The 18,266-nt window shown below is 40.8% G+C and overlaps 1 protein-coding gene across 2 annotated transcripts in view; it reads right to left on the minus strand.

Moving 5' to 3' along the window:
* Positions 1–18,266, minus strand: part of LOC122664089 (phosphoenolpyruvate carboxylase 4) — a 63,171-nt gene that overhangs the window by 4,675 nt on the left and 40,230 nt on the right. For both annotated transcript variants that reach the window (XM_043859775.1, XM_043859776.1), the window contains exons 16-19: positions 2,319–2,417; positions 2,098–2,186; positions 1,073–1,199; positions 780–986 (exon numbers count right to left, since the gene is read on the minus strand). In XM_043859775.1, coding sequence (XP_043715710.1) covers positions 780–986; positions 1,073–1,199; positions 2,098–2,186; positions 2,319–2,417 — 522 coding nt within the window. The remainder of the gene's footprint in view (positions 1–779; positions 987–1,072; positions 1,200–2,097; positions 2,187–2,318; positions 2,418–18,266) is intronic.

Raw genomic sequence — 18,266 nt, forward strand, 5'->3', positions numbered from 1 at the left:
TCTTCATGAGAGGACAAAACATATTGAGGTCGATTGTCATTTTGTGAGGAATTATGCAAAAGCTTATTTTGACTTCTTTTGCCAACTCTGGCGATTCCAACCTGTTTTTCTTAGTGGTTGTTCCAAGTTGGGTATGGGAGGTATATATACTCCAGCTTGAGGGAGAGTGTTAGAGTGTGTATTGTGGGGTGGAGCTCCATGGTCTTTCATGCAACAATGTATCGTAGGATTGTGTCAATTAGCTTAGTTTAGTCTGTTTAATATTTTAGTATTAGTTGTCTTTCTGTTTATTTTTTTCTTATTTATTTTTGTACTTAGGATTAAGAGTTGTCTATTTCTATTGTAACTAGACCTCCACTCTTAGTAGGATTCTACTAAGAGTCGGTTCCTTAATTATATATAGTTGGCTGCTAGTAGCGATAGGATTATTCCATCGCACTCTAGCTCTCTCTCTCCACTTCATCTTCTCCCTTTCTCCCTGCTGGTTCTCTTATCTCTGATATCAGTACAGATCATAAAGATTGTATCGTTGTATGAATAGCAGCATAAAAAGGGGGGTGGGGGAAATGACTTCAGCATGTCTCAATTAGAATGCAGGCATATTTGAAAAATGGGTGAAGAGATCAGACTATACTTTGGCCGTGACTGAGTGCATGGCACATGCTCTTACTATTCAGATATCAAGGGAAAATTTCAAACCATGCCAAGTAGTTTATAGTGCACCAAGAATCAAACATGAAAGTATCTGAATTCTGAACTGAATAGATTGGAGCACGTACCATCACAGAACCGGGTGGTTGGGATTGTATGGCAAGATAGGTAGGCCCACCACCACGCCCAATACTCCCACCTCGCCCATGGAAGAGGGTTACTTTTATTCCAAACTCATTGCAGGCTGCTACAACTCTCTCTTGGGCTTTGTAAAGTTCCCATGCTGCAGTAAAGCGCCCAGCATCTTTACCAGAATCTGAGTACCCAACCATGACCTATGCACAATGAAAGTTTAAGTTCCACAACTTGCTTTAGGATTTGATGAAACACAATCACCTTTAAACATTATTCAAATACACACCTCTTGGTGTCCATTGTGGTTTTTTATTATGTGCTCTCGATACCAATCAATTGATAACAACTTCCTGATTGCTGAACCAGCTCCTCTCAAGTCTTCCATTGTTTCAAATAGGGGGACTACCCGCAACCTGCATTAAAGAGAAATCCAACAAATTTGAGATTACATTATGCATTCTTTCATGAGATGTGAATCAAATGTGCTAGTTAAATCTCGGTTAAACATTGTTAGGACATTCAATTTTTCTCCTTTTCTACCATGTCTTCTCACAAGTTTGGACTTTGGTCAAGCATAATTTTAATTTATATATCATAGATTCTCGGAGGTTATGTTCAGAAGGACAAATCATATTTTTCAGAGTATTCCATGCGACACATTCCAGAAAAGGCATTGGTAACTTGTGCATGAGGGCAAGCTTACCAATCTTATAATCAAGCCTCACCATATGGTTTAGATAGGTCTACTAGCTATTCTAGTTTATACTACAACGGACCCAAGTTTGTGTGCCACTGTATAGAAGAGGAAATACATGGTCAACTACAGAGAGAGATTAGTCCATCCCTGTCAACAGTTGGTTTTCTGATTATTCTGTAGTCTCAAATTAGAAGGTATTTTTTTTGGCTACTCCAAACTAGCAACTCTAGTTTATACTACAACGGGCCCAAGTTTGTATCTTTTGTTCTTTCCCAATGTAATTGAAATTATTTAGCACACCATTCATCCAAAAAAAAAGTTATTTAAGCACAGTAGTGGAAGATGGAGTTGCCATTATATTAAGTGAATCTGCAAACAATAAATAGGGTAGTAGGTTGTTGCAGTGATATTATTTTGGGGAATGTCTTGAAAGTATGGTAAAGTTTATCGTTTTAGTTTCTTAAATTACATAGTGAATTTTTATTCTCAGTTTGTTTTAGGTTTTTCCAATTATATAGTGTGTAGATTAATCAGTGATTATTGGATTTGGTTTTGTTGTTCCCTAATGTTTCTCAGCCACCTGAGATGAGAATATCTTGATCCATGTCACTTACGTTCCCCCAGGGCATGGTCTCCCGTGCTCCCCGCTCAGAGCAAGTCGTGCATCCTTCTGTAAGAGCTCCACAATAAGGACATCACTCGCCTACCAATTATCAAGAATTATAGCAATTGTCACCACTGATTCAACAAAAAATGAACAGAAGCTTTGGTTTTAACTATTTAACTGTAAAATGTCTTATATACCAAGAATTCGACATCTATAGCTAATACATACATTGGAAGCCATGGAAATAACATATGCTCCAAGTGAATCGGTTCCTAGTTCAGCAGCAACACGGAAAGTATCGAGGACCTCTTTTACATCAGGAGCAACCTGAAAAATGCCCAAACAAGAGTCGGGATAAATAAATGCACTAGTATAAAAAAGAAAATAAAGTCCACAACAACAAATCTAATGATGGAAAGTCAAGGAAGGATACCACTTGAGAACTATTTTATACCTCCAAAGAAAGTTCTTAAATTTAGTTACGCATTAAAAAAAAGTTCTTAAATTTAGTCACTCTAGTAATAATCCAGAACTAGCTTCATATAGCAAAAACCAGAATCATCTTGAATCATCAAATAATAAAGTGTAATGTTAAATAGGTGTAGGAAACAGAGCAATAAGTACCATGGCCATATGTACAAGACCTTTTCAGTACGCAATCATACTTACCCAGAATGTTAATCTAACTCTAGGATATCTTCATGGCCATATGCTCAAGAGCTTTTCAGTATGCAATCATACTTTCCCAGGATGTTAATCGAACTCTAGGATATCTTTTTCCTTTTCCTTCTGGCTTCATTTCTACCAGAATACATGAGCCTTGTGCTTTTTAATCATGTTATCTTACTTTGTCATTTGGCTATAACAAGAAATAACTAGCCCAAGCAAACATCCGTGCAGTTAAAATTGTGTAATTGGGCCTAGAAAGGCTTTATTTGGGCCCATCAATGGGTTCTATAGACTTTGAGCTTCCTTTTTTTGAGTTTATTGATGTAATAACCCTCTTTTATAAGCCCATATTTGAGGTCTTAATCCTGTACACGGGATTAAATATATGGATAAGATTATGTGGGGTCCATTATTTATTAGTTAGTAGATTATTTTATGTTGATACTTTTTTAGATAGCTGTCACTAGAAGTGGGGCCAATCTGGCCCTAAGTTAGGGTTTAGGGAGTATCTTATTCATTCTAAAAGTCTTATTTTATTATTTTCAGATTAATACTTTAGGAAGTTTAGATTGACAATAGTTCTGGTCGTTTATTCTTATCTAAAGATTGTAAATCCATTCCTTGTCAAATTAATTGGATGGATTAAAATTCTGATTTAAAAAGTAATGTGTGAGAACTCTCTTTCATCCCCCGTTCTCTCTCCCTTCTCTCTTCCCCACTAGCAGATCGACCTCATCTCTCCTTCTTCCCTTCCTATAGATCTGAATTTGATCACAAGATCCAACCATTGGGCCTGCCAACATCTGAGATCCATAACATGGATTTTCAGATTGCATTAAACATGCCCTCTTAATTGTTACTAGATTGAAAGTGTCATGACATATATTTCTTATCCAATATTTTGCGTATACTCAACAATCAAGTGTTTGAATTGAGATTACCGACGGCAACAGAATGAGATCCCAATTCTATGCAGAAATTTCTCCTCAAATAAAATAATGTTTCGGAAACATCAAGTGGAGAGGGATGTGACCGTCCATTAGCCTTTGCAAAGCTTTATCACCACTAAACTCCATTCATTATAATCACAACTTCAATTCTTGTAAATTTATCCTCCCCACCCTCCTTCTTCAAGGGTACTTGTTCACCACCGTTTCACCTAAAACTGCTAGGGAAGGTCAGCGTCAATGTATATTTCAAGACTACCCCGCACGTGCAGGCCAAGATCCCATGGTCCTTGCACGTGTAGCTCATGCGGCATTTCCTTCACCCAACACCGAAGAAGAAGATATGTCGGGAAAACTCTTCCGATGCAATTCCCAAGAGTCGAACACTTGACCTCCCTGCTTTGATACCAAGTTCACTACCGTTTCACCTAAAAGCTCGAACTGTTAGGGAAGAGCAGAATCAATGTATACATCAACAGTACTCAAAGCCATTCAACATGTCGTGTTCGCAAGCACCAGCACCAGCACAGGGGCCAATAAGAGCATGTGCAGAAGCATTTAAGTGAATAGGATTTTTTAGTTCACTGGGGGCTGAGCGATAATTTCGCGTAGTCCTGTGTCTACGTGCAGGAACCACACAACCGGTTACCATTCTTTTTCCATATATATATATACACACACACACAATTAAATATCCATCCATTATTAGAGTTCATGTGATAAGGGTACTTTGGGTACTAGGATATATTATACTGTATTGTTCTTTTACTTTTTTACCTTTCTACCTGTCTTAGCTACCTTACATTAGCTTGAGGGGTAGGTATGTAATTTCTCTCTTATTATCGGCTAAGTGAATCAATATAGGGGAGAGTAGTGCAATACTCTCCCACATGTTCTACCGCCACCTCTTTCTCTTCTCTTCTCTTCTCTTCTCTTCTCTTCCTCTCCTTTTTCTCTCCTTCAACCTTCTACTCTCAACTTCCTTCTTGTTCTCTTCTGTTCTTACAATCTTCAGATTCCAACTAGGTAATCAGAGCCCACAGTTTGGTTTGAGAGTCTTTCTCCAAGCTCTCTGCTTCCATTTCCTGTCTTTGGAACCCTAGGTTACAAAGGGTTTCCAAGGAGGAGGCTATTATGCGAAAAGTTTGAAGAAATCATGACATGAGCTTGCTTGAAGGTCATAGAAACACTAAGAGGTCTCATGTGAAGAAATAGAAGTTTGAAGCCCAACTCAACAAAGGCTAGCATCCTTGCTTTTACTGCCAATTTTTTCTTTAATGTTCTTCTCTCTCATCCAGATGTTGGAGATGAGTTAGGACTCATTTGATTGCCTAAGGGCCCTCTTTAACCCCCTCATAGTCTCAGCTAGTGAATGAAAGATTTCTTGAAGCACAACTCGATTTTCTTGGTTCAAAAATGTACAGCCAGCACTGTTTGTTACCATTTTTTGTGTTCTTGAAATTGTGTGTGATGCCTCAGCAGCTTTGTGTTGGTAACCTATGTTTTTGGGTCCCCTAGAATTGTTACGAGATGATGTTACACCTTGAAAAGTGTATTTGAGTTGAATTTCTTTGAGTTGTGTGCTTGCTCCTCTTGCTAGAATTTTTCTGTAAGTACTGGGAAGGGGTATTTGGGTAGAGTTCGTACTCCTCACTTGATTTGGATATTAAACCAACTCTTATATCTTGTCATTGAAAGTTAATGGACCTATGGAAGCTTCGGTTAGTGATTCGACTAGATCCCATTTTACTCAAATTGCCTTTGAGCAACCCAACACCCAGTTTTCCACTGTCAGTTGGACAATACCAACTACATGGATTGGGCCCATTTTGTGAAGCTTTCCCTACGAAGTAGAGGGAAGTTGGGGTACATTACAGGTACCATTAAGGCACCTGACTCAAGTGATCCAACGTATCATGAATGGGAGACCAAGAACTCCATGGTTATGACTTGGTTGATCTTATCTATGAAACCTGAGATTGGTAGGAAGTTTATGAGAAAGGAGACTGCCAAGGACATTTGGGATAGTGTCTCTAAGACATTTGACTGAGTGGGTGACTCGGCTAAAGTTTACCAACTTCTCTAGAAGATCATTACAAAGTGAGGAGACCTGGAGAGCGGCAATGGAAACTGTACCATCTCTTGAGCAGTCTACCCTTACTTCTAGCTCCCAAAGAGATTGTGGTGCAGACCTAAAAAAAAGGCTGCCTGCCAAGATCGAATCAGGTAGAGAATTAGGTAGGTATGAAAATGGATAGCTAGATTGTAGAGCTGGAGTCCCACCAGTCTACCAGACGTAGGAGTAACACCTAGGCCAATCTGCAGGAGTCCCACCTGGGTTGCTGAGTCTCATAGCTCTTGTTTTTCACAAGGGTTCTCAAAAGAGGAATTTTTTCTTCAAAAGTCTGGATGCTGAAACAACAACCCACCATTCCATTATATAGCTTAGGAGGAGGCCTAATAGCCTTTTGGATTACATCAAAAGACTGTTGGAATTCCAAGACTAATTAGAATTTGCATACCTAGAAACCAAAACCAATGCATAGAAATTAATTCCTAGACTTGGAAACTAGACCCAAGAAATAGAAAAATGTTCCCAAGACTTGGGAACTACAAACAAAACTAAATAAAGGAAAACATTAAAGCTGCCTAGGAATATGAAAAGACACAAGACTATGCTAGAGTTTGTGGGGCCAGACTTGACTGTCCCAAGGAGTCCATGATGAAATCAGTCCAGGTCTGAACTGGTCTTGAACTTGGATTGAATCTTGGACTTGGGCTGGACCGTGGGCTTAGCCAGGGGCTGATAAGGCCTGGGCCCGGGCCTAAGATGGTACCTTGTCGGGTGATTGACTGGTTCTGGCCTGGGCCTGGTAGGGGCTGCCGATGGCCCTGCATCGGATTGGCATGATGGAAGAAGAAGCCAAGGGCCACCCCGTGGGGATAACAGAGATAGACTCCGATGTAATCATTGTGGGAGATATAGACACACTAGAGATAGGTGTTGGGCACTCCATGGTCCTTTCCCTAGTACACACGGTGGTCCTACTGATATGTATGATGGTAGGAGAGTGGTAGCTTGGGCACATACAGTGATGGCTGAGACTGAACCAATGGGGTATTCATTTGGCTTGCAGGCAAACCACAATTCTCTTACCACGGAGGATATTGCAGCATTTCGCAGGGTTATGTCACAGCTGAGCAGCTCTTTTTTCTACATCTACAGTACCAGACTCTTCGGCTTCAGCCTTGCAGGTCTAAACATCGGCTCCTTCTTGGGTTATTGACTCTGGCGCCATTAATCATATGACCAGTATGTCCCAGTATTATGATTCCTATATTGTCTATTCTGTTGAATTATGTATACCAGAATATCGTGGGGGTATTCTGGTCATTTTACAGTTGTATTTTTACTTTCTCTGTACCTCCTAGTTAAGTCGGCTGTACTAGGGGTATTTTGGTCATTAGTATGTAATCTCTTCTATTAAAAATACAAGACTTGTTTGATCATATTGATCACTCAAGCAATTACTCTCTAATTCAAATCTGCTAACATGGCATCAGAGCAGGTTTCGGATTAGGGCAGTCCTTTTTTTTTCCATTCTCGATTTCCCCTTCTCCTTCCTTTCATTCTCGAGCTCTTCTTCCCCTCTTTCCCTTTTGTTCTTCATTATCCCACTATGGCAGCACGGATGAGGTGATCTATAGATCCAGTTGCTGCCCTCCATCACCTCATTCAATGATATAAAATTTTCAGATCGATAGGAGCTTGTACACTGCCTACGATATTTGAGGACTTCAAGGCTTTTTTGGACTGATTCAATCTACACTTTCAAGGGATCTCTCCACATTGTTGAAGCTCAAGAACTGTAGCAAACTCATATTGGACAAGGTTCTATCTCCAGCCATATTGTGGCTTCTCTCCCTGATCAATTTTTGCTCTCATATTGGTTTTTTTCAAAACCCTGCAAATATCGATCTTGGGGTTTTACTTCTCTGTTGATGCTGGTTTTTGGAAGAGTGATTCAGCACTACTACAAGTACACTCAAGCCAAGTTTCAGCTCATTACACTGGTTTTTTGATTGCTCTCCACCCTACATCGATCTTACCAGAATCAGGGTTTTTTTCAAAACCCTGAAAAGTGGATCTAAGGGATTGCCCTATTTGTTGCTGGTGGTTTTTGGGGACAACTCTTCCTACATTTAAAGAGGTTTCTCCTCCAATTTCCAGCTCTTATCTTGGGAGTTTTTATCGGGTTTCTCATCACCATAGCCCCTCTCTGCGATTTGGGTGTCTCTGCTACATAATGGGTGACTCTGAAATTTCTATTGGCACTTCTGCTGCTGATGGGTATGGTAGGAATGATACCCGTGACCTTCTCCCTAATCCTATCAAATTGGATGGGAGCAATTACCTGATATGGTCTCGCTCTGCTTACTTTGCCATTGCTGGTCGTGGGCTTACTAGCCATATTGATGGTACTACTGTTATGCCAATTGAAGCTTGCCCTCTTCTGAACAGGTGGATATGCAATAATGGTATCCTCATGTCTTATTTGATTGGCTCCATGCAATTAGGCCTTGCAAGTGGATTTCTTCTTCTTGATACAGCTGCATAGATATGGTCTACCTGCAAGGATACATATGTTAAGAATAGTGAATAGTTGTATCAGGGGTATACTGTACATAACCCCTCTGTTGTGTATTCTTTTTGTCATTTGTATAAGGCCAAGGGCCTATGTGTAATTACGTATTCTTTTTAATATAAACATGTTAGTCTCTTGTTTTGAGACATAACACACCAAACCAAAACCGTGGAGCACTCTCTATCTCTTTCTTCTCTTCTCCTTCTTCCACCCTAAAAGCTAACATGGTATCAGAGCTGATTCTGTTGTTTGCAAGTGTTTGAAGGAAGATTGGAGTGCGAGGAAGGTCCTCTTTCACTTAGTTGCTGCTGCTGTTCCAAGGTCAGGTTAGGTTATCTTCTCCAAGCTGTTTCCCTTTGGTTTGGAATCCATTTCGTCTGGGAGTCCTCTTTGATTCCCTTTACTTCTCTTAAGCTGTTTACAAGCTTCCATTCAATCCACAAAGATTTCGTGGTTGCTGTTCTGCCCAGAATTTCCGCCAGCTAGAGTCTGGTTTGGCTTTGTGGTCTTCAATAGGTCTTTGTTTGACCATTGTTTATGGTCTATTTGCATCGTTTTTTGGTAAGGAACAATACTCATCCTTACTCCGCTGCTGTTTGAACAATTTCTGAAGATCTATAAGTGTTTTAAGCTGTTTTTGGCCATTTTTCTGCCCTGTTTGTGGCTACTGTTTTGCGCAATATCTGTTTGCTTGAAGTACTGCTGTTACCCTAGCCTAAGTGATTGATTTCAGCTTCACTATGGGTGAGAAAAATGTTGAAACATCCTTACCCCTTGTGGAAACAGCTCCACCTCACTCCTCTTCCTTCGAGAGCCCCAATATCCAACTTCCTATTGCCAAACTTGAGAGCCAAAACTATTTGGATTGGTCCCGCTCCATGAAATTGATTCTTCGGTGTAGGGGGAAGATGGGCTACATCAATGGTAGCATCAAGGCCCCCCTCCCTACCGAGCAAGGGTACTCCAAATGGGACACTGAGAACTCTCTTGTGATGGCCTAGCTTCTTTTCTCCATGAAGCCTGAGATTGGAAGAAGATTTATGGGCAAGGAAACTGCCAAGGACATTTGGGACAGTGTGGCTCGTATTTTTTATCGAGTTGGGGACTCTACAAAGGTGTACCAACTTCTCCAACAGATTGTTAGCCTGTGCCAGGGGGATAGAAGCATCTCTGAGTACTACAGTCTTGTTGTGGGTCTGTGGGAGGAGTATGATCACAATAGAGACCTTCAGTTATGCCCTGATGATGAGGTCAAAGTGCACCGGTTGTTTGAGAAAGAGAGGGTCTTATTTCTCCTTGGAGGCCTTAATTCTGACTTTGAGCCTCTTAGGGTGCAAATCCTTGGCCGCCCAAGTCTTCCCTCACTGGAGGAGGTGTGTGGATATGTACAGAGTGAGGAGACCCGTAGGGGTGCCATGGGGACTGCTCCCACTGTTGTTGAGCACTTTGCTCTTGTTTCTTCCACCCTTCAGGACTCCACTAAGGGAGTTGATAAGGGGGCTGCTAAGGGAGCTGTGAAGGGCTGATTCTTATGTGACCATTGTGGCAAGGCTGGGCATACGAAGGACTTTTGCTGGGATCTCCATGGGAAGCCCCCTGCTGGTTCATCTGAAGGACCGAGAGGGCAGCGGAAGAAGGGGCCTAAGGCTCATGTTGGAGTCGTTGAATCTGATGAATCCTCTCTTTCCAAAGAAGACATTGCTGCATTTCGCCGGATTGTGGCTCATCTGGATGGTTCCTCTGCTACTCCTTCCACTGCACTGCAGGCCTCCTCCTCCGGTACCACACCTTGGGTCATTGACTCAGGTGCCACGGATCATATGACTGGTAGGTCTCAGCTGTATAATTCCTATTCTGTTTTTCTGGGAAAGATAAGGTAAATATTACTGATGGTTCCTTCTCTTCTATTTCTGGTAAGGGAGATATCCAGATCACCCCACTTTTACCTTTGAAGTCTGTTTTTCATGTTCCCAACTTTGCCACTAACCTTCTTTCAGTTAGCCAATTGACTAAATCTTTGAACTGCTTTGTCACCTTCTTTCCTACCCATTGTCTTTTTCAGGATTTGGTGACGAGGAGGGTGATTGGCAATGGTCGTGAAGCTAATGGCTTGTATGTTTTGGAGACTGGTGCTTCCCCTGTTGTGCAAGCTCAGCCTTATGTTTGTGGGCAAGAAGGTGGACGTACTCAGGAGGATATTTTGCTTTGGCATCGTCGTTTGGGGCACCCTTCCTTTTCTGTTATGAGGAAACTGTTGCCACATTTATTTACTTCTTTTCCTGTCACTCATGTTTTTCATTGTGAACCTTGTCTATTTGCCAAAAGTTGTAAAACAGTTTATGCATCTAATGGTAATAGATCTACTTTACCTTTTCATCTTATCCATACTGATGTTTGGGGGCCTTCCCCTGTTACTTCTTTGCGTGGCTTCCGCTACTTTGTTTCTTTCATTGATTTTTCTAAGGTTACTTGGGTTTACCTTTTGAAACATAAGAGTGATGTCTATGTTGCATTTAAACAGTTTTATGAGTTAGTGTCTACCCAATTTCACACTCGGATCCAAATTGTCCGCTCTGACAAAGGTGGGGAGTATATGTATAGTGGTTTGGAAACCTTTTTTTCTGACCATGGCATTATTCATCAGGTGGCCTGTGTTGATACCCCCCAACAAAATGGGGTGGCTGAAAGGAAAAATCGCCATCTCCTTAAAGTGGCTAGATCCCTTTAGTTTACCATGCATGTTCCAAAAACTTTTTGGTCTGATGCCCTACTCACTGCTGTCTTTCTTATTAATCACATGCCCTCTAGTGTCTTGAACTTCAGGGTTCCTCTTGATGTCCTCCCCTCAAGGTCTTCTTCTTTTTCTCTCCCTCCAAGGGTGTTTAGGTGTATTTGCTATGTACATATTAGCAAATCTGCCCGCACTAAATTGGATCCTAAGGCTCTCAAGTGCATCTTTCTTAGGTATTCCCCCACCTCCAAGGGGTATAAATGCTATTATCCTCCTATTCGTCGGTGGCTTCTCTCCAAAGATGTTCATTTCATTGAAACCATTCCGTATTTTCGGTCACCTCTTCAGGGGGAGTGTTCCTCTCTTGGTGGTGGTGTTGAGGGTGAAGAGGTTCCCGAGTTTGTGTCATTTCCTTTCTCTTCTCTTGTCCCTATTTCCCTTTTTCAGATTGACAAGGGAAAGAAAAATTATGTGGATACTATTGTTGTTGATGAGGAACCTTCTGTGGATACTGTTGTTGAGGGGGAGCTTCCTAGTGCACAGGAGAACAGAGAACAGGGGGAGCTACTGGTGTATACGCAGGATAGGAGAAATCCTTCTTCATGGCTTCCTATAAAGAAGACCTACCAAAATCCTTCTTTGTCTCCTCATCCTGAGCCTCCATCCATTGAGACAGGTATAGCTTCCTCCACATTCTCAGACTTAGATCTTCCTATTGCCCACCGCAAGGGAACTCGGGCATGCACTAATCCCATTGCCAAGTTTGTTTCCTATGATTCTATCTCCCTTACAGGTATAGCCTTCACTGTGGCTATCTCATCCATCTCTATTCCCAAGAATGTAGCAGAGGCTATGGCAGATCCCAAATGGAGAGAAGCAATGAACACAGAAATGTTGGCACTTGAGAAGAATCACACTTGGGATCTGGTTGAACTCCCTAAAGGGAGAATCCCTGTTGGATGCAGATGGGTATTTACATTCAAGTTCAAGTCTGATGGTACTGTGGAGAGGTATAAGGCAAAACTTATCGCCAAGGGTTATACACAGGTGTATGGCTTTGACTATCAGGAAACCTTTGCTCCGGTGGCCAAGCATAACTCCATTCGTGTACTTCTCTCAATGGCTGCAAATCTTGATTGGCCATTGTACCAACTTGATGTGAATAATGCATTCTTACATGGTGACCTAGAAGAAGAAGTATATATGCACTCTCCTCTTGGGTTCAAGCATCCTAGTGACAATGGGAAAGTGTGTCGACTTAGGAAGGCTCTCTATGGACTCAAACAGTCTCCTAAGGCTTGGTTTGAGAGCTTCAGACAAGCTATCCTGCAAAATGGATATACTCAAAGTCAAGCTGATCACACATTGTTTATACAAAGGAAGGACAGCACCATTACGGATCTCATTGTTTATGTTGATGACATTGTGGTCACAGGAAACAGTGAAGCTGAGATCTCAAAGCTTAAGCTTTATTTGGCTCGGCAGTTTGAGATCAAAGTTCTCGGTCTATTGAAGTATTTTCTGGGGATTGAGGTTTCACGATCCAAGCAAGGGATCAATGTTTGCCAAAGGAAGTTTGTTCTTGATCTACTTACAGAGACAGGCTACTTAGGATGCACACCAATCTCCTCCCCTATTGAGCAGAACCACAAACTAGGGGAAGAATGTGGTGAACCTCTTGTGGATGCTGAAAAGTATTAGAGGTTAGTAGGTAAGCTAATCTACCTCTCACTCACCCGGCCTGACATCACCTATGCTGTTGGAGTGGTGAGTCAATTTATGCATGCACCCAAGATGGGACATCTTGATGCAGTTTACAGGATCCTCAGGTATTTGAAGTCATGCCCTGGAAAAGGTCTTCTCTTCTCTAAGAATGGTCACTTGAGAATTGAAGTATATACAGATGCTGATTGGGCCAGGTCTATTTCTGATAGAAGATCCACCTCTGGATACTGTACCTTTGTCGGGGGAAATTTAGTCACCTGGAGAAGTAAGAAGCAACCTGTGGTAGCTAGGTCAAGTGTTGAAGCAGAGTTTAGAGCCATGGCTCATGGTGTATGTGAAATCTTGTGGTTGAAGAAACTTGTCCAAGAATTAGGATTTGAGACGACTGAACCTATGAGTCTATATTGCGATAACAAGGCAGCCATTAGTATTGCTCACAACCCAGTTCAACATGACAGGACAAAGCATGTTGAGGTTGACAGACACTTTATCAAGGAGAAGATAGACTCTAAGGCTATTTGTACTCCTTTTGTGAAGACAAATGAACAAGTGGCAGATGTCTTCACCAAAGGACTTGGCTCTAATCACTTTAGTTTTATGTTACACAAGCTGGGTATGTATGACATATACCACCCAGCTTGAGGGGGAGTGTTAAGAATAATGAATAGTTGTTCAGGGGTATATATGTACATAACCCCTCTGTTGTGTATTCTTTTTGTCATTTGTATGAGGCCAAGGGCCTATGTGCAATTACTTATTCTTTTCAATATAAACATGTTAGTCTCTTGTTTTAAGACATAACACACCAAACCAAAACCGTGGAGCACTCTCTATCTCTTTCTTCTCTTCTCCTTCTTCCACCCTAAAAGCTAACAACATATGGACATCTTAGCAATGATGCCCAGGTTTATGAACTCCGGAAGAAAGTCCTTCATACCACTCAGGGGGAATTGTCTGTCTCCAAGTACTATGCTACTCTTCGTAGCTTTTGGCAACAGTTGGATCATTTTTCTGATTACCATCCTTCCACTCTTGGTGATATAGCTGCTTATAAGAAGCATGTTGACAAGATACGGGTCTATGACTTCTTGGCTGGATTAAATGTGGATTATGATCAGATTCGGATTCAAGTGTTAGGCCACTCCCCTTTTCTCACACTTGAACAATCCTATGCCTTGGTCTCCTATGAAGAAAACCGTAGGGCTGCTATGCTCCATCCTCCACCTACTGAGAGATCGGCTCTCCAGACTGCTTCCACGGCTATTCCTATCCCTCCTGGTAACTCCTCTTCTGGTGATTCTACCGAGGGCATTGTCACTTGTGAGCACTGTAACAAGCCCTACCATACCAAAGAGAAATGTTGGAAACTTCATAGGAAGCCAGCTGACTTTGAAACCAAACGGGCTGCCAAGAAGAAACCAAACAAGAAGGCCCATCACTCTAAGTCTATTGCTACAAACCCCCTTACTGACACTGGTCTATCCCAGGAGGATCTATAGGTATTCCTTCGTGTGCTAAAGTCTTCTGCTGCTGTTGCCTGTACTACATCAGCTACTGCAAATTCCCCTACCCCTTCAGGTTCAAACTTTGCTCGGTCAGGTATTTCATTTGGTGGTCATTGTGCTTCCGTAGCTTCCCATCCTTGGATCATTGATCCTAGAGCTACAAATCACATGATCGGGTCCTCTAGCCTTTTCCATCGCTATTCTCCCACTTCTGGGAAAGACAAAGCTAGGGTAGCTGATGGTTCCCTTTCTTCCATCTCTGGAAAAGGAATCATCAACTGTACTCCATCTCTTCCTTTATCTTCTGTTTTGCATATTCCTAATTTTATTACTAACCTTCTTTCCATTAGTAGTATTACTCGTGATCTTAACTTCAAAGTAACTTTTTTTCCTTCCTATTGTGTTTTTCAGGATCTGGCCTCTGGGAGAACGATTGGATTGGGTAAAGTGCATGATGGCTTGTATCTGCTTGATGATGGTCGACTCACTCCACCACCATTACCTTCTCCACACCAGAACTCCTTAGTCTCTTTTGAAATTTACCAATGGCACTCTAGATTAGGTCACCCTCCATTAGGAATTTTAGCAACTTTATTTCCTACTTTGGTCCAAAAATGTAATAAGACTGAATTTTATTGTGAGGCTTGTGTTCTGGCCAAACAGACACGTTCAACTTATTCAATTTCAAATAAAAGGAGTTCTTCACTTTTTCATTTAGTGCATTCTGATGTTTGGGGGCCCAGTCGTAAAACTTCACTTTCTAGTCACCGTTGGTTTGTTTCCTTTATCGATTGTCATTCTAGACACACATGGATGATGCCCCATCTCCTATAGTTGTTGCCCCATCTCCTTTGGATGCTGCCCAATCTCCTATTGCTGCTACCCCATCTCCTATAGCTACTGCCCCTTATCCGAAGGGATTCCTTTACAGGGGGAGCTTGTAAAAAATAATGGTGGTAATGTTCCTATTCAAGGGTAGTTGACTCTAGTTCAGAGAACCATCAGTGAATTTCAGAAGAGAATTGACAAGTCCAACATCATCACCTATAAAAAGGGATGTTCCAAAAGAGGGCATCTTCAATCCACTGTAGCACCAATACCTATCCAGTTGCCGACTCAGGATCCAGATCCTTCTCCTCCTGGTAAGACCTCTTCTTCCGACCTACCTATTGGTCATCGCAAAGGTACTAGAACTTGCACCCAACATTCCATTTCTCGCTTTGTTTCTTATAGTTCTCTTTCTCCATCTTTTGGTGCATTTGTGTCATTTCTTTCTTTTGTGCTCCCATTCCTAAAAATTGGCAGGAAGCTTACACAGATGGAAAGTGGAAGGCAGCAATGTTGGAAGAAATGAGAGCACTGAGAAAAAATAATAATTGGGATCTTGTAGCCCTTCCTCTAGCAAAAAACCAGTGGGATGTAAATGGGTGTTTGTGGTCAAACAGAAGGTTTATGGGTGTGTGGATCGATACAAGGCATGTTTGGTTGCAAAGGGCTTCACTCAGACATATGGGATTGACTACCAGGAGACCTTTGCTCCTGTTGCAAAGTTTAATACTGTTCGAGTTTTGCTATCTTGTGCAGTCAATCTTGGATGGGATCTACAACAGCTAGATGTGAAGAATGCCTTCCTAAATGGAGAACTTAGTAAGGTGTACATGGATATTCCACCAGGGTTTTCTTGTGACAGTAATCAAGGTAAAGTGTGCAAATTGAAACGAGCACCAAGGATTTAAGCATCGGTATCGGGTATCGTATCGGTCGGGCGATTTTAAGAGACGTATCGTATCGTATCGTATCGTATCGGAGATACGTATCGATCGGTGCAGAAACGTATGAAAATGATCAAAATACACATGGAAATACACTTTTGGACAATAAAAACAATATAAACAAGCAATTTGTGTCATATATCATGCATATATACTAAGAATTGTGATGCACGTCATGCATTACATCATTTTCATGTATTTACTACCTAGCAAAGTTGCTCTAAACAATATTTAAACATTTATATATGTTCTATAATTAGTTACACATTATTTAATTTTTCAAATAATGAAAAAAAAATGACATAATAATCTAATATACTACATTAGCATACAAATAATATGAATCTAATTTTTCTCTTCTATTTCAGCCAATTATACATTTTATCAAACTATAATGAAAGAGTATAGAAGGAAAAATCATGATTTTTGACATTTTTTTAAGTATTTTATAAATTCAGAAAATACCCAATAAATTAAAAAAATTTACAGATTTTAGGCTAAATGTATAATCTTCTTGGGATGTCATAGATTTATACATAATGTACTACATATATTATATACATTAGCATTTGTTTTAAATTTTAGAAGAAAATTAAAAAAAAAAAAATCATTTTAAAGAAGGAATTTTCGGTTTTGGGTAAAAAATGCAAAGAAACATGGATTTTGAACTCAAATCTTTGTAAATGTATACAAAGAATGCAATTTCTATGTTAGTTTAACATATTCCCTTTGATTCATACCAAAAAACATACCAAAAATCAAAGATTTAAGCACAAGAATCAAATTTTTTTCAAAAAACTTACCTTTCCCTTCAAGAACACCTTTTGATTTCGAATGTAGACTGTTAGATGCACCAAATGATGAGATTTCAGCTCCTTTAGGGTCGTTTTTGGCAAAGGAATGAAAGCCCTCAACAAATCTTACCCAAAAACCAAGTTTAGATATGTTTTTTTATGGGTTTCTCAAAGCTGGAACCAGGTTTTTTCCGCCAGCCTGCTAGGAGCTCAATTTTCTGTTCTGAGAATGACTTGGGCATGCGCGTTTTAAGTTAACGATAAGTATCAAATTGTCTCGATATGTATCAACCGATACATATCGAGACTTATCGAGTCGTCGGGTCTCGATACGTATCGCTATTTTAAATATAATAAAATAATGTTTTAAAAAAGTCTCGTCTGTATCGATACGTATCGATCGTATCGGTACGTATCGGTCGATACGTCTCGATACAGTCGAGACATTTGCATTTTTTTTAAAAAAAGATACGTCTCGACCTATATCGGATCGACCACGACCAATACCAAGACGTATTGGTCAAGACGATACAATACGGTCTGAGACTTAATTCCTTGGCAAGCACTGTATGGGCTGAAGCAGTCACCTCGAGCATGGTTTGGCCGGATTCAAAAAGCCATGATTTTTGTGGGCTATAAGCAGAGTAATGCTGATCACATTCTTTTTATAAAGAGGGTTGGTGGAAAACTCACTATTCTTAGAGTCTATATTGATGACATTGTGGTTACTGGCAACGATGGTGATGAGATCAGCCGGTTGAAGAAGTTTCTTTGACAGGAGTTTGAGATTAAAGATCTAGGGAAGCTACGGTATTTTCTTGGGATTGAGGTTGCTAGATCTTCCAAAGGCATCTTTCTCTCCCAAAGGAAGTATGTCCTAGATTTATTGGCTGAAACTAGTTTGTTAGGATGTCACCCTTCAAATACTCCTATGCAGGCTACTGTCCGTCTCAAAGAAAAGGAGGGTGAACCTGTTGATAAAGGCCGGTACCAAAGACTAGTGGGGAAGCTGATTTATCTCTCACACACACGTCCTGACATTACTGTTGCTGTGAGTACTGTGAGTCAGTTTATGTTGACCCTTATTCTTCTCATATGGAGGCTGTTCTTCGGATTCTTCACTACTTGAAGTCAGTCCCTGGAAAAGGCATTCTTCTGTCTCCTTATGGTCACCTACGGATAGAAGCATATACCAATGCTGATTGGGCTGGTTCGACAGATCGGAAGTCTATCTTTGGGTATTGTTCTTTTGTAGGTGGCAATATTGCCACTTGGAGTAGCAAAAAGCAGAATGTAATGGCTTGTTCTAGTGCTGAAGCAGAGTTTCGTGCTATGGCAGAAGGCATTTATGAGTTACTTTGGCTGAAAGGCTTGCTACAAGATCTTA

The sequence above is a fragment of the Telopea speciosissima genome, chromosome 6 (genome assembly GCF_018873765.1).
Source record: "Telopea speciosissima isolate NSW1024214 ecotype Mountain lineage chromosome 6, Tspe_v1, whole genome shotgun sequence".
Lineage (NCBI taxonomy): Eukaryota > Viridiplantae > Streptophyta > Magnoliopsida > Proteales > Proteaceae > Telopea > Telopea speciosissima.